Source organism: Patagioenas fasciata, chromosome 2 (genome assembly GCF_037038585.1).
Source record: "Patagioenas fasciata isolate bPatFas1 chromosome 2, bPatFas1.hap1, whole genome shotgun sequence".
In the NCBI taxonomy this organism is placed as follows: Eukaryota; Metazoa; Chordata; class Aves; order Columbiformes; family Columbidae; genus Patagioenas; species Patagioenas fasciata.
This window is the reverse complement of record NC_092521.1, coordinates 138,926,503-138,941,459: the sequence shown is the minus strand read 5'-3', so window position 1 is coordinate 138,941,459 and position 14,957 is coordinate 138,926,503. Positions and strand designations below refer to the sequence as shown.

At 37.5% G+C, this 14,957-nt stretch overlaps 1 protein-coding gene across 8 annotated transcripts in view; it reads right to left on the bottom strand.

The window, feature by feature from the left end:
- The window catches only part of DGKB (diacylglycerol kinase beta), a 349,951-nt gene that overhangs the window by 274,414 nt on the left and 60,580 nt on the right, over positions 1-14,957 (bottom strand). For 5 of the 8 annotated variants that reach the window (XM_071805088.1, XM_071805087.1, XM_071805090.1 and 2 more), the window contains exons 3-4: positions 8,312-8,388; positions 2,757-2,777 (exon numbers count right to left, since the gene is read on the bottom strand). In XM_071805088.1, the coding sequence (XP_071661189.1) occupies positions 2,757-2,777; positions 8,312-8,388 (98 nt within the window). The remainder of the gene's footprint in view (positions 1-2,756; positions 2,778-8,311; positions 8,389-14,957) is intronic. The other 3 variants (XM_071805089.1, XM_071805092.1, XM_071805094.1) reach the window with 1 other exon arrangement.

The window sequence follows — 14,957 nt, the reverse complement described above, 5'->3', positions numbered from 1 at the left end:
CGTAGTTAAGCATTGAAAAATCTATCATCAATGACTAGCAGAAAAATAGTTGCCACTCATAATTTTGCATACACATTGTACCATTGCATGTATACTTGACCTGAAATGCATCAATTTTAAATATTTATTGATGGCAATATAAAAATAAAGAAATACACTAAAGGCACCCTTTCTGAAGGAATTTATTTCTGTGTTTATTTCACTTTGAGAACAACTTAGTTGATAAATTAATATGAAAATATGATTATAGCATTTTCCATACTTTGTAAGTCAGTATCATAATTGGTACCATATTTACACTGTTTTCATACTGTTAGAGGAGCTAAATTATTGTCAGAGTAGTGTTTTACTCTTCAACAAGCGCCATCAGTGCAACCCTCCACTTTTTTTTTCTTTTAAAAATGGTGTAGCTTTAAGCAGCATACTCCTCTGGCCTTAATGTCAAGACAGCTTAAAATTCTCTAACAACTTCTATCTAAATATTGATAGTGGTACCCTAACAAGAGCAACAAATAATCTCTTTTCCTTTTAAAATACTTTGAAATGGTATCCAGTGTACATCAGAGAAGGAAAATAGTCCTTAATTTAGGCATTTAACCCATTATGGGAATAGGTAACAGGTAAATAAAAGCAGTATGAGGCTCACAAAGCTTAAACATAAGGTACTGAGCAATACAAAAAAGTAGAGCGAAAAAAGTACAAAAATGGGATCTTAATGCAGAGAAGGGAGGTGTCACAAGGGAAGAAAGATAACAAGGATGGAGAGATGTTAGCACTGACTGAAGGAGACAGAGGGACCACTAAAGATCATTAAAAACATTCAAAACTGAATGGTTTTGCAGCAGAAGTTGACTATCTGGAACATCTTACATCTCAGTGCCCTCAACACTTCCCACAGAAAGCAGGCTCACAGCCAGACTGCCAGCCTGGCAGGCTTCCCAACTCTCCAGCTATCCAGGAAGCTCTTTCCCTAGAAATTCTGCCCGGAGACCCAGAAAAACAGAGTGCACAGTGTCTGACAGGCAGAGTTTTTGGCTGGAGACACTCAAAAGTTGCTAATTTTTTCACTTATGTAGCTACAAAGATTCAACATCCTTTCTTGGTCCTCACTTATCAACATGTGAGGGATAGGCTTCTCCTTCGTAATAAATACACTATAATTCTCCACATCCTACTAACGCTTCTGCAAATTAGTTACAATTTCAGTTAATTTTGTCTCATCATTCGGTTGAAAGCAGAAAGATGTGGTTTCTGCAGTACCTTTTTATAGAAAATCAAATCTTCCTACGTGTAGTAGAAATACTTCACTTTATATATTATAATAAGGCAAAGTCTTTACAGTAAATTACTATCTTCTGTCAGATCAAAGAATGTAGCAGAGGGAAACAGCACAAGAATCCTTCTTTCAACCCACACTTACTTATGTATGCTTGAAATTTTAAATAGTTTTCCACTTATGCCAATGGGCTTAAGACACTACCTTTTCTTGTCTTGTTCTCAGACCACCATGGTCACAGGAATACCACCACGATGACCCAGCAATATATTCCTCTTTGTGATCAAACCACAACAATGTTTTGTAATTATCTTGTGATCTACTACCATACACAGAAATTTATCTAACAATGCCACTAGTCCCAGGGTAAACCACACTGTAATCTGCACTACTGCATTTTGTTCCATTTCCATTTACTATAGTCCATAATGTCATCAAGCTTTTCCAGCATAGTATTCAGGTTTTTCTCCATTTTAGCAATAATTCCCGAATTTGGTTTAGCGAGTTCATTCTATTAGTATCCATCTATTTTTGACAAGGTTATTAGCAAAAATACTGAGATTAGTCTCAAGACTAGTCCTAGACACACTGCTTTAACCTGAATACCTTCTCTTTCAGGACCCATTGCAGTCAACTCTGTTAGCTTACTAAAAAAAGTAATGTTGGTCATCTGAAGAAAACTGAGCCCTTCTATGAACAGACAGGACTGCTTTCAGTAACACACCTCCAAAAGCTCAACTGGCCTTTGACCCCAGAAACTGAGGGGTTCCTACAAAAATAATCCTTTTAGTCTCTTGACTTTTTCTTTCTTCTCAAGTTCCACCTGCTTCTTCCCAGAACAGCAAAGCAGAGGTTTTTTAATACCTCTGTGCTACAAAGGAAGAATAACTAGGTCATTTAAAAAACTAGTTCATTTGATTAGTCCTTCTTCCCTAGCTCTTTTTTTTTTTTTTTGTTCTTTTTGATCATTGTATTTTTATACCTGCTTTCAGGCTCCTAAAGCTTCTCAGGAAGTCTTGGATTGATGCTCAGCTCTTTAACCATTTCTCTTGCAATTGCTATAAAGTCTCACTCACTTAAAGCACACCATAAAACTTATTCAAATGATTAAATCTGCATTTTTAAGTCTGCTACCTATAAATAGTGTTATATGATTATAGAAACAGTATTTTATGTCTCTTTAGTAAGCTGAAATTTCTGTGATAAGTATGAAACCAGTTAAATGTTTGCTCTTAAATTATTTCTCTGAATTAATGTTAGCAAAACTATGTACTGTGAATGACCAAAATGGAATTGACCTGGTGAAAAAGTCTGCCAGCAGAAAAAGAGTGCGCTTTGCTCTCAGCTTTAAATATTTGTTTATTATCTGACAGAATAGACACATGCAGCATTTATTAGTAAGTGACATCTCAAAGGAAGCCTATAAAAGACACTACTCCTATGAATAAAAAAAATAAAAAATAAAATTAAGATTACTTACTTGATTAAGTATATCTTGTTTCTGTAATGCATGCAAGGAAAGAAAGAACACATGTACATTAGTGAAGTGTCGTAACACTCAGGCTCTGCTTTCATAATAGAACTATTTTTGATGGAAGGTTAGTGATGTAGATGAACAGGTTTAAGACATTAGACAGAATATCCCATTTTCTTGCATTAGCACATAAGACAAGAAAATGGTTCTAAGTCAGCATTCTAGTCTTGATTAGAGAGCACAAGCAATTTATTTTTAACCATGCAATGACAGATAACCAAGGAAAAAAATCAATACAATGCCTATCTTTCATCTCTGTTTACTTAAAAAAAAATAACAAATTACTTGTTGCCAAGAGTAGTTGTTAATGAAACAACTTAGCAGAAGTGAAAACAATGATAAATTCCATAAATACATTAACAATAAAAGGAGGGCTAAGGATACTCTCCATCCTTTACTGGATACGAGTGGAAACACACTGAGAAAGGATGAGGACAAGGCTGAGGTACTCAATGCCTCTTTGCCTCAGTCTTCAACAGCAAGACCATTTGTTCTCTGGGTACTCAGGCAGCTGAGCTAGAAGACAGGGATGGGGAGTAGAACGAAGCCCCCATAATGCAAGGGGAAATGGTTGGCAACCTGCTAACCACTTGGACACACAAAAGTCTATGGGGCCACACGGGATCCACCCAAGGGTACTGAGGGAGCTGGCAGAGGTTCTCGACTAACCTGATCTCCTTCTATGACAAAGTGACCCACTTAGCGGACAAGGGAAAGGCTGTGAATGCTGTTTACCTGGACTTTTGTAAAGCTTTTGACAGTTTCCCACAGCATTCTCCCAGAGAAACTGGCTGCTCATGGTTTGGACAGATGTACTCTTCACAGGGTAATAAACTGGCTGGATGGCCAGGTCCAAAGAGTTGTGGTGAATGGAGTCGAATCCAGCTGGTGGCTGGTCATGAGTTGTGTTCTCCAGGAATCAGTATTGGGCCCAGTTCTGTTTAATCTCTTTATCAATGATCTGGATGAGGGGATTGAGCGCACTCTCAGTAAGTATGCAGACAACACCAAGTTGGGTGGAAGTGTTGATCTGCTGGAGGGTAGGATGGCCATACAGAGGGATCTGAACCAGCTGGATCGATGGGCTGAGGCCAGTTGTATGAGGTTCAACAAGGCCAGATGTCGGGTCCTGCCTTTGGTTCACAACAACCCCAGGCAGTGTTACAGGACTGGGGAAGAGTGGCTGGAAAGCTGCCTGGTGGAAAGGGACCTGGGCGTGCTGGTCGACAGCCAGCTGAACATGAGCCAGCAGTGTGCCCAGGTGGCAAAAAAGACCAACAGCATCCCGGTTCGTAACAGAAATAGTGTGGCCAGCAAGACTAAGCAAGTGATCATGCCCTTCTACTCAGCACGAGTATGCTGAGGCTGCACCTCGAATCCTGTGTTCAGTTTTGGGCCTCTCACTTCAAGAGAGACATGGTGGTGCTGGAATGTGTCCAAAGAAGAGCAATGAAACTGGTGAAGGGTCTGCAGCACAAGTCTGATGAGGACTGGGGCTGTTTAGCCTGGAGAAAAGAAGGCTGAGGTGAGACCTTATGGCTTTCTAAAACTACCTGAAAGCAGGTTGTAGCATGGAGGGTGTTGGTCTCTTCTCTCAAGTAATAAGCAATAGGACAAGAGGAAATGGTCTCAAGTTGCAACAGGGAAGGTTTACATTGGATATTAGGAAAAACTTCTTCACAGAAAGCATTGTCAGGCATTGGAACAGGCTGCCCAGAGAAGTGGCTGAGTCACAGTCCCTGTAGGTGTTTAAAATACGTGGTGCTCACAGACTTGGTTTAGCGGTGGACTTTGCAGTGTTAGGTTAACAGTTGGACTTAATGATCTTAAGGGTCTTTTCCAACCTAAATGATTCTATAAACACTAACAAGCACTGTTGCAAAAGTCATCATTATATGTCGCTTTAGTTTCTAATAATTTCTTTTCTTTTGAATTAAGGTGGGTGCTGTATTAATTTTCTACCTTAATCAAAACTCCTATCACTATTTCCCAGTAAGAGGTACTACCTTTAAATTACAAATACAGCTGTATTGTCTGCATAAATTACACTGATTGTGCCAGCCTTTTGCTAAACTAGAGTCACCAGACTTATCCTTTGATATGTTGACAGAGTTAAATTAGAAAAACTTTAAGACACCGGGAAATCAGAAGGAACCTAGAGAAAGCTTCTTAGAAGTATCAGCACTACTTCAAAAAATGGAAAAATCCTTTGGAGAAGGTAGGTGATTGCAACCTGACTGCAAACATTCTGCAAAACTTAGGGCGTCACCCCTCTAAGCAGATCAGACCATTGAATGTGCCTTGTGTCATAACTTTCCTGGTCTTTGTGCATATGCACATTTATTCTTTTTATCCACAACCAAACTGTGGAACTTCGGAGCACTGCCCTGCTCCACTTGCAGACCCCAGCTGCACTCTGCTTGTCTGGCTGAGACACCTCCACTCACCTTCCACTCTTGCTCTTCATGCACTGATAAACTCTAAGAGTTCTAGACAGTAAGTAGGTAAGCAGGTAAACAAGATATTATGGTGCACTCAAACAGATCCCTCAAAAGTGATGACAGTAGGACCACAAGCAGACAATGATGTGTACTTAGTGCCCATTTAGATACAGCCTTTAGGTCCATCTGCTTTCCTAACTCTCGCTGGCCTAATCAGTGCTCCCCTCAAAGACAAATGGCTGAAATGAATTAACTAAAATAAATCTCAACTGATAAAAAGAAAATTTATAAATCACAGCTTTCCAGGAGGCTGATCTTAATTTACCTGTGTGTCTTACATCAGGTATAAAATCTATTCCTAATTACATATTTGACACTGACTTAGAGAAGAAGGTGGAAGGGCAGAGGTTTAGTAGCATTTGTATATGTTTCAGTCATCTCCCTTACATTGAAAACAGAGAGTAAAAGCTCCATAAATAAACTCCCTATACTGGATGACCTTCTGATAATCAGATACATCATTTCCACTAAGCCCAAAACCCACTCACTAGACAAGATATAAGATAATGGAAAAACAAACCAGATGACTTCAGGTAACAAGCTTCGAATACCAATAGCTTTTCTTTTGCTATTTCTGTCTCATTAAATTGGCTTGTGATAAAAAACTGCAATATAGAAGCAATGGAGTAGAATGAATTCCTGAACCCTTTAAGCAGGGAGAAACTTGAAACAGGAAGTTCTTCAGGCTTTTTCTTAAGTACATAAATACATCGCACGGCTAAGTCTGCCATAGCTCTATGCCCCATGTTTGTAGTAAAAAACTGGCACCACCTTTTGGTAGAATATTGACAAGATTTGAAAAATACTTGGAGTGCTTATGAGACAACGATCTAGGAAATAAATAAAGAGCTAAAACGGAAACATGATGGTGTCCCCTACAAAATACAGCAACAAAATAGAAGAGCCACCTATAATATGTGGAACTAAAAAACTGCACTATGACTGACTTCAGCTGGATCAGTCAGTTTTTGTCATCTTATTTACAAACACCAATTAATTACTTAAATAGTACATCCAACTCCAGGAGTCCTCATCTGACGAGATACAATCAACTTGCAAAGCATTCTGTAAAGAGTTTATCCACAGAGGCGGTTGAATGCATGCCGAAAATAGAGGAACCCCTGTGCAAAGGGAGTTCCGCCTGACTTGGTATATTCACTCAACTGAAGTCCAACTCATCCTCTTTGCTTCCAGTTTAGCAGTGTATAGCATGAAACTTCAGCTACTAGATACAAAGTAGCTTCACTGCTAACTGTGTTTTCTTTATGTTGCACTTCCTGAAGTCGAAGTACAAAAGCTGTCAGGGTTAGTCAGCCTAGGTCCAACATTGACCCAGTTGTAGTGAAGAACCATCCCTGCTGAAGACACTGAAGCCACCACAGTGTGTCTGACTTGCATTCCTTCCTCCCCTCCCATCCTGCTCACTGGCTTGGGAGCTCTGCAGCTTTGTAAGCCCTGGATGCTTCAGTACACTGGTAGGATTCTGTGACAAATAACCGTGCAATTAAGAAGTCTGGGAAATGCTACACAGAATCACAGTCTCAGCTCAGGACCAACTGTGTTTATTAATTACAGCTTTTCACAAATTTTGCCAGTTCGCCTGGCTTCAGTCAGAGCAGTCATCCCATCACTTTTTGCCATGACTCAACCTCTACACAGCCCCAAATTGGAGGAATGACTTTGTTAAAAGAGACAAATTTCACAACGTCACACACACTGATAACTTGATAATGAGTTACCTACATGGCAGTATGTTATTTAAATATGCATAAAACACACAATTATTTTGTACTTTAAAAGGTTACATTTCACAAAACTGAAATATTGTATGATGACTGAAAGTGAAGAATTTTAAGAAAAACTATGGATAATAAATTAAGACCATTGTATCACATACACTAGGAGCACAAAAATACCCTGCAAAAGTTGAAAGTGAAGAATAAAAAAATAACACACATGTCTACATCTAACAAAAATCAATTAAGGGAGGTCCTACAGCCAATGTTACACTGGAGAATAAATTAGATGATCATAGCATTCCCATCCTTCCCTTTATAATCTAAGATTCTAATTAACTGAAATAATGGGAATTCAAGATTATCATTTACAAAATCAACTTATACTATTTTACTGAATTATTAAATATTTTCTTTAGAAACTGACAAAAATTAATCAACATTATGCTCTGCAAACTTCAAAGTGTCCAATAATTTTTCAATACTTAATGAGTTATAGTGACTTTAATTCACAATCATTCTTGCCTTTTATATCCTGAAATGTAACATCAAATCATATTCATAACTGTTTGAGTATTTTTCTGTCCTGAATTCCACATAATGCAAGCACAGTTAAAGACATTACTATTAGAAACATTACTGAAACACGTTTTTGGTTAACTACGTTTTGAATAACGCTATTGAGATATGCTAAGCAGATACAAATTGCAGTTCAGGGTAACAAAACAATCTGTCTTTTTCTACCAGCCAAACCAGAATATTTTGTCTTGTAGTGAATCTGTAGTGACAACGCACACGCATACACACAAAGTTTTTTTTCAGCTGAACTGTCTTAAAACAAAATGGGGATCCCACTACGAGAAACAACACAAGAGAAACAGAACTTTAAAAGAAATCGTACCTGAACAGATTTTACTTTTCTAACTTTAGAAATCATACTTAATATTTCCAATCCTTAAAAATAATTGGGAAGCACGTTAACCTTACCATAAGGGTGGTTTGCTTTACTTTTGTGTGGCTGTCTGTTTAAATCTTAGAAAAGAAAACGTGGTTTTATGTAAACTATTAAGCAGGCCTGTCTAAAATAATGTTTATAAATTTTTAGCTTTTCAAAATACTCATATTTTTGTTTTCCAAACAGTTTCAAATACCCCAAACAGCAGACTTATAAATAATCTTCTATTTCAGATGTTTAGATTTGCTACAACATTCGTAAATATTTCTCCCCACCATTTCTGACCATTGAAGAAAGAAAAAGAATTACCCCTTCAGGATTATATTTTGCTAACACACCACTGCCATGGAATTCTTCTAAGACATCCTTAATTTTCTTGGTGGAATCTGGATGAAGAATAAAGAGAGAGAAAATGAAAATACAGAAAATTTATTTACATAATATGAACTGTAATTAAAGAAAAAACAACCAAACTGCTAATAGCTTTTCTCAATTCGCATTAGTTATTTCCTCTAGCTGTATGAGAGCTGTGGGCAGAAAGAAAATGAGAACATACTATACCCTCTCTACCAAGTACTGTAAAAATCAGCTCAGAAACAAACATTATTTGACTCAGCCCTTAACTACTGTTGAGTAGCATATTTCTGAAGGAGTTGTTTGCAAGGACTATTTTAAGTCACTTTTCTCGTCCTTGAGACCTGAGTCATGTACGGAACATGGTCATTCCCAACAGCGCTACTAAATCTCCTCTGGCACAGCTGCCAGTGAGTAGAGGAACTGTCAGAGGAGCCAGACAATATCAAGATGAAGTGGAAACTTGAAGAAAAATAATCTTTTCCTGTGGTCATGTCACAGAAAACAAATGTTGCTATTGAAACCTCAGTTTCTGCAGACCTCAGATGTTCTAACCACTGCCAGCTACAGTAACTTCAGAACAACTTTCGTCTTACAGAAATGTGGAAAATCCCTGAAGTTCAGAAGCACATACGTTTAACAGTTTAAATTGTTTTTTGTCTACACACAGAATAACAAAACTAGTTATTTCAATAAGCAGCCACTATGTAAAAGCTTTAAACTCAGACTCTCTTAGAATACCTCATGCATAAAACTTTTCTACCTTAAATACAATTATTTTTACAGTATTCCTAATGTAACTCATTTTTTTTCTTTAAAATGCAGTAGTTGAGTCCATAATGGTCAATGTGCATAATGGCCACAATACTGGAGTAAACCATCAAGCAGTGAAGAGTAGCAGATGCATTAAAGAAGAAAACAGGTAAACTTGATGACTGCACATTTATTTCTAAAACAAATGTGGAAGGAAAGGAGAGAAGCAAAGGGTGCATCCAGAACAGGACTATCACATGAACATTTAGTTAGACACAACTACAAACATTAGGACCTAGTCTTAAGGATTTATTCATTATACCAACAAAATACAGCATCATAATAGTTCTTAAAAGATAAAGAAATTCAGCACTTAAACCTGACTCTAAAAAATACATTTAATAAATTATATGACAAGGAAGGAGAACATGCAGTGGTAACGGATTTGAAAAATAGCTTTGTATCAGTTCATAACAGCTATAACCAAGACACACCAGTAAAATTCCATTTTAAGAGGTTGTTTAAGAAGTTGTTTTCCCCAGATCCTCATAATTGTAGTAAGAATGTATTTTCCCAATGTTTGCCATTTTATGATTTTTTTTTTTTTTAAATGAAAACACCCCAAACAATGTGCGGCCTCAATAAAACAGCTTAATTTCATCAATTGGATGCATTTCAATGTTACTGTCAACTGCAAGCAGTGAAGTTTAGCTGGTCTCATGAGCAGTCATAGCAAATATTTAATTGATAAAGTCATCTATAGTCTTATTGCTGTGTCATTTGAAATACAGGAAATAATTATAGCTTTATATAAAAGACAAAAAAAGAATGAATCGTTAAGAAATCAATTTTATTAAGAACTGTAATAAGAAGCTGATGAATTAGATATTTATCAGCACAAGTACACAAATCGATGACTGACAAAAATTTCTTTTTTTACTTTGTCTCTATTATTTCAATATGTTTTTCAGTTGTCATGTACAGTTGTATATAAAAATCACTGCATTTTATGATAATGAAGTCAATAACGATGAAAGCAGCAGCATGAGATCAGTCAATATATGACAGAAATGACTCAACTTCATCCTAAGAAAGGATTTTTCTGAACTTTGGAAGGAGGTTAAATACACACCAAAACAGAATGACAGCAAGGTCTCCTTACACACCTTTTACTAGCCCCAAAAAATCATAAATAAATAACATAGAAATGGCTCACTTTCTAGCAGTCCTAAAACAGTGTCTTGAGGTTTTCTCCCAGCAATGACCATGCTTCTTTCATTCATATTTTGCCAGATAAAGCCTATTCATCTTTAAATGAGTATTATGCCTATGCAACTGTAATTAAAACCCAAACCTGTGCTATGTTACATATTAAAAATAAATCAAATCTTTGCTTTTAATTTTGTTCATACTCTTCTGAGTCAAGTAGAATTAAGAATAAAACATTCTGTATTCCAGCAACAATACAACTATCCACCTTTTTCATGTCTGAGCTTAAAGCAGAGACATCCAAAAAGCACAGCTAATTTCATGCTTGAAATAACTGCCACGCAAAAGAGTCTGTGGATGAAAATTCTGCTCTGGTTGTCCCAGCAAAACTCTTCAAGAGACGTCCACATTCTGGACAGGAGTTGTATTTACTACAAGCACCATGACATACATTTCACAGCCAAGGCAGACTCATTTTTCACAAACCATTTTATTCAAAGTCATTCAATCATTTTATCAGTTCATGTGACAGTATCCAAAACAACATGAAGAGAGGTCTTTTAAAATGCTCAAAATGACATATCGATATCTTAAGTCAAACAGCAAGCGACAATCTTCTGCATGTGTGCTCTTCAACAGTGCTGACATGCCTCAGAAAAATTAATTTTCTTTCCTCAGTCTATACTAGGCAAACTGTTATTAGGCATATGTTCCATTTTTAATAAGTTGACCTAAAAGGATATGAAAAATAGCATATTTTTCAAGTTTCACTCTTAATTGAGGATCACATTAAAAAGAAATGAATGAGAAATTCCAATAAAATGTTCTCAATTCTAATTTAAAAAGTACACGATTTCTGTGACAAATAGAAAAAAAAAATCCAGAAGATATACACAGAAGTAACTTTTTTGTTAAGTTTGCTAACTAGGAAATAGCAATAATGCTACGAATTCCATTACGGTTATTTAGTCTGATCCAAATAATCTACATACGCACTGGAACATGGTGGTGCAAACACAAGTGTCAAAACAGACCTCTGTTCTCAGTGGTACCTACAAGTACAGATGTTCTGCATAACTAAGCATCTTACTCCTTTGTGAGCAGACACAGTAAATTCATAAGCACCACTCCAAATCAAGGACAAATTCCTTCTTGTTCAAGTCTCTGTATTCCAAGCTCTTCTTAAGAGAGAGAGTTTCTAGACCGGTGTAGATATGGCCCATAGCCTGTCAACTTCAGTGATTAAATCCCATCTTATCTGCAAAGCTATAGCTGACATAGTATGAATTTCACACAGCTTTGAATATAATGTTTGTTTCATGAAACATTTTTCTTTTTTTTGTTCTCACAATTTTATCATTTTCATTACCCACTTGCACTGTTTTTCAGGCATGGAAGATTTTCAATTCACTCCTCTGCCTAAATGGATTTAAATTCTTATCATCCAACACATCTCCTGTCGCAATGTGGATAGAATGCAACAGTGTTCATCTAGCCAAAGGGGTAGAAGGAGAAAAAGGAAAACTGTGGTCCAGGAATCGGACCTTTCCTTGGATGAGGTGAGATGCGGTTTCCCACCTCATGCCCCAGTGAGTTTGGGGCAGAACAAACAGGCTAGGCGTGGTGTGTAAGACTGCTAACTGAAAAGCTATCACTAAAACATGGGAGAAGAGCAGCCAGATCCCACAGTGCTGCAGAAATTCTATTTTAAAATAAAGACTCCAAAACAACAGTTACATAGATGAGACTTGGGCTAATGTTGTACTGTTCCAGAATAAAGGCAAAACAATTAAAATAATGACATCAGAAAAAAAGAAACCTGCATATGTAACAGTAAAAGTGTCAAAGTTTCTGACTTTTTCTACACTGTCCTTCAGTCCTAAGAAAGATACTTTTTATCACTGAAGACAAATTTACATACTAAGTTCAAAACCATTTAAGTCCACATTAAAAATTATGATTTTTTTTTTTAAATGACTCAACTTTAGATCAAGAAGATCGAGCACTCAATTGAAACCAGAATTTGGTGCACCATTTCTCCCATAATCAGAAAACACAAGACAGAAGGAAAGCTTCCCCAGATCTCACACTTCGTCTATATTTTCTCCCCATTGTACCAGAAAAATCTTTGAAAATTATTTTTTTCTCAACAAAAAAAGGAAGTAAATAAGAAGACACACTTACAAGACAACCTACCTAAAATTCAGCATAAATCACATGCTATATACACAAAACAGACTTACAATTTAAAGCGAAAATATGTACTAGAAAGCAATTACTGGATTACGAGTAATTCCCTTACAAATCCAGATATGCTTTTCATTTTCAACAGAAATTCATGATTATCTGCATATTATCAGACCATAACTAACTTTAACACCCACACAGAAAGTAGAGTAACAACTACTTTCTATCTCAATTTCACTTTTGTAAACTTTATACAATTTGTGAAATATCACAGGCATCCCAAGACCTACCATGGTGAAGGTCAGAATTTAAATATAGAAGTTCCAGGGATATTTTCTATGCATCTCATTATGATTGAGAAAAAAAAAAGTGCAAGCTTCAATATGGTATTTTCTGTATGTCACCAAAGCCCAGCTAAAACCTGAAAACCTTGCTTGATGAGAAGCATGGGGAAAAACCCAGCACTCAGTTGACATCACAATTTTTGTATGGCTTCTTACTCTTCTATGGACTCTTTTTTCTTTTGTGGATGTATCCATACAAAAAACTGTGTGTATGTATATAAATTTATATACATAGCTTTTTTTTCTTTTTTCCTTTTGCATATTTATTTTAATCAGAGAACCGGAAGATGCTTTTGCTCAAGCTCTAGCTCTGCTTAATCTAAAGATTTGCTGGTCTAGCAATACCTGTGTGTTAAAAAGGTCAAGTCTGCCACCAAACCTGTATGCAGCACCAAAGGGTAAAAACTGTTCAACTTCCAACAAAACAGGTTGTTCCAATAAAAATATGATTTACCCAGCATGGCTGAGTCTTGCAGTAGGTCTGTGTTGGTAAAGGATGTCTGATGGTTAACACTGACCCAGTACAATGCAGCAGCTTACAAGTCCTACGCTTTCCATACTTATGGCTGCAGTCTCACTGGCAAGGTCACACCTAGGTTTTGATTTATGACTTATAAGAAGCCTTTTGATGCAAATTTCACAAAAGAAAAAAAAAAAAAAAAAACACCTTAAGTGGGATAAACACTCAATTTTGGTTCTCTTACATTTAGAATTTAAAACCTATTGTAGCCTTGAAAAGAGTGGCCAGGCTGGGAAGCCAATTATTTTCAAGTGGTTTGAAGGAGACCTCTCCGCAACTAGTTGCTACCAATAGTTTAGCTAACACTCTACAGACTGCAGAATTTGAGTGACTACACCCTCCAGCAAATCACATTCCCACTGAAAGTGTAACTGCTTGAGAGAGTCCAGCGCAGAGCCACAAAGATGATTAAGGGAGTGGAGCATCTCCCTTATGAGGAAAGGCTGAGGGAGCTGGGTCTCTTTAGCTTGGAGGAGACTGAGGGGTGACCTCATTAATACTTATAAATATGTAAAGGATGAGTGTCACAAGGATGGAGCCAGGCTCTTCTTGGTGACAACCAATGATAGGACAAAGGGCAATGGGTACAAACTGGAACACAGGAGATTCCACATAAATATGAGAAGAAACTTCTTCACAGTGAGGGTGACAGAGCCTGGAACAGGCTGCCCAGGGAGGCTGTGGAGTCTCCTCCTCTGGAGACATTCAAACCTGTCTGGACACATTCGTGTGTAACTTCATCTAGGTGTTCCTTCTCTGGCAGGCAAATTGGACTAGATGATCTTTCGAGGACCCTTCCAATCCCTAACATTCTGTGATTCTGTGACAATTAATTAAGAATAAGCTTCTTAGAACCACAAGCAGAATTGGATGATGCTGCCTAAATCAACATGGTGGTGAGTGGCTTCTGCAACTCCTGCTGCACAGGACAACTTCTCCCTCCTGACAGCCCATGCAGCAGCTGTCTCTTCCACCTGTCCTCCCTGCTGGGGCCCATCATCACAGGAGAAAGACTGACCCATTTACCCATTGCTATGTACACAGACAATCCAGGACTTTTTGAGAAAAAAAAAAAAATAATATTGATGGCATGTGTCAACACATCATTAGTCCACATTAATAAAAAATGCTCACCAAATCCCACCTCCCTGCAGCAGATGTTCAAATGAAAGTGCACAACAAACAACAGGGATTTGTGGAGGAGTAGATAGAAGCTTAATTTTTGTCTGTTAGTGTGATGAGCTTTGAGAGGAAGAAATAAGTAAAGGACAAAAATGTACTCCAGGACTCGAGAGGAACCGCAGGTAATTCCTGTGTGTATTTAAAAAATATTCATCTTCTACATTTTAAAGTGACTACAGCTAACTTAGCTTCTTTTGGACTCTTGACTCCTGACATTCAGAAAATCAAGGCTGAAACAGTTTGAAAGATCCTCAGCACGCATCTCTGAGAGCAAGGTTCAGGGTGCTGCAAGGTTCTCTGTGGACCCCACAGCTCCCTGGGGCTGCAGGGCAATGCCTGGCAGCCAGGACCTGCCACATTCCCACAGGGAGTCCTGGGGGCAGCCCCAGGCACATCCCCGGGGATG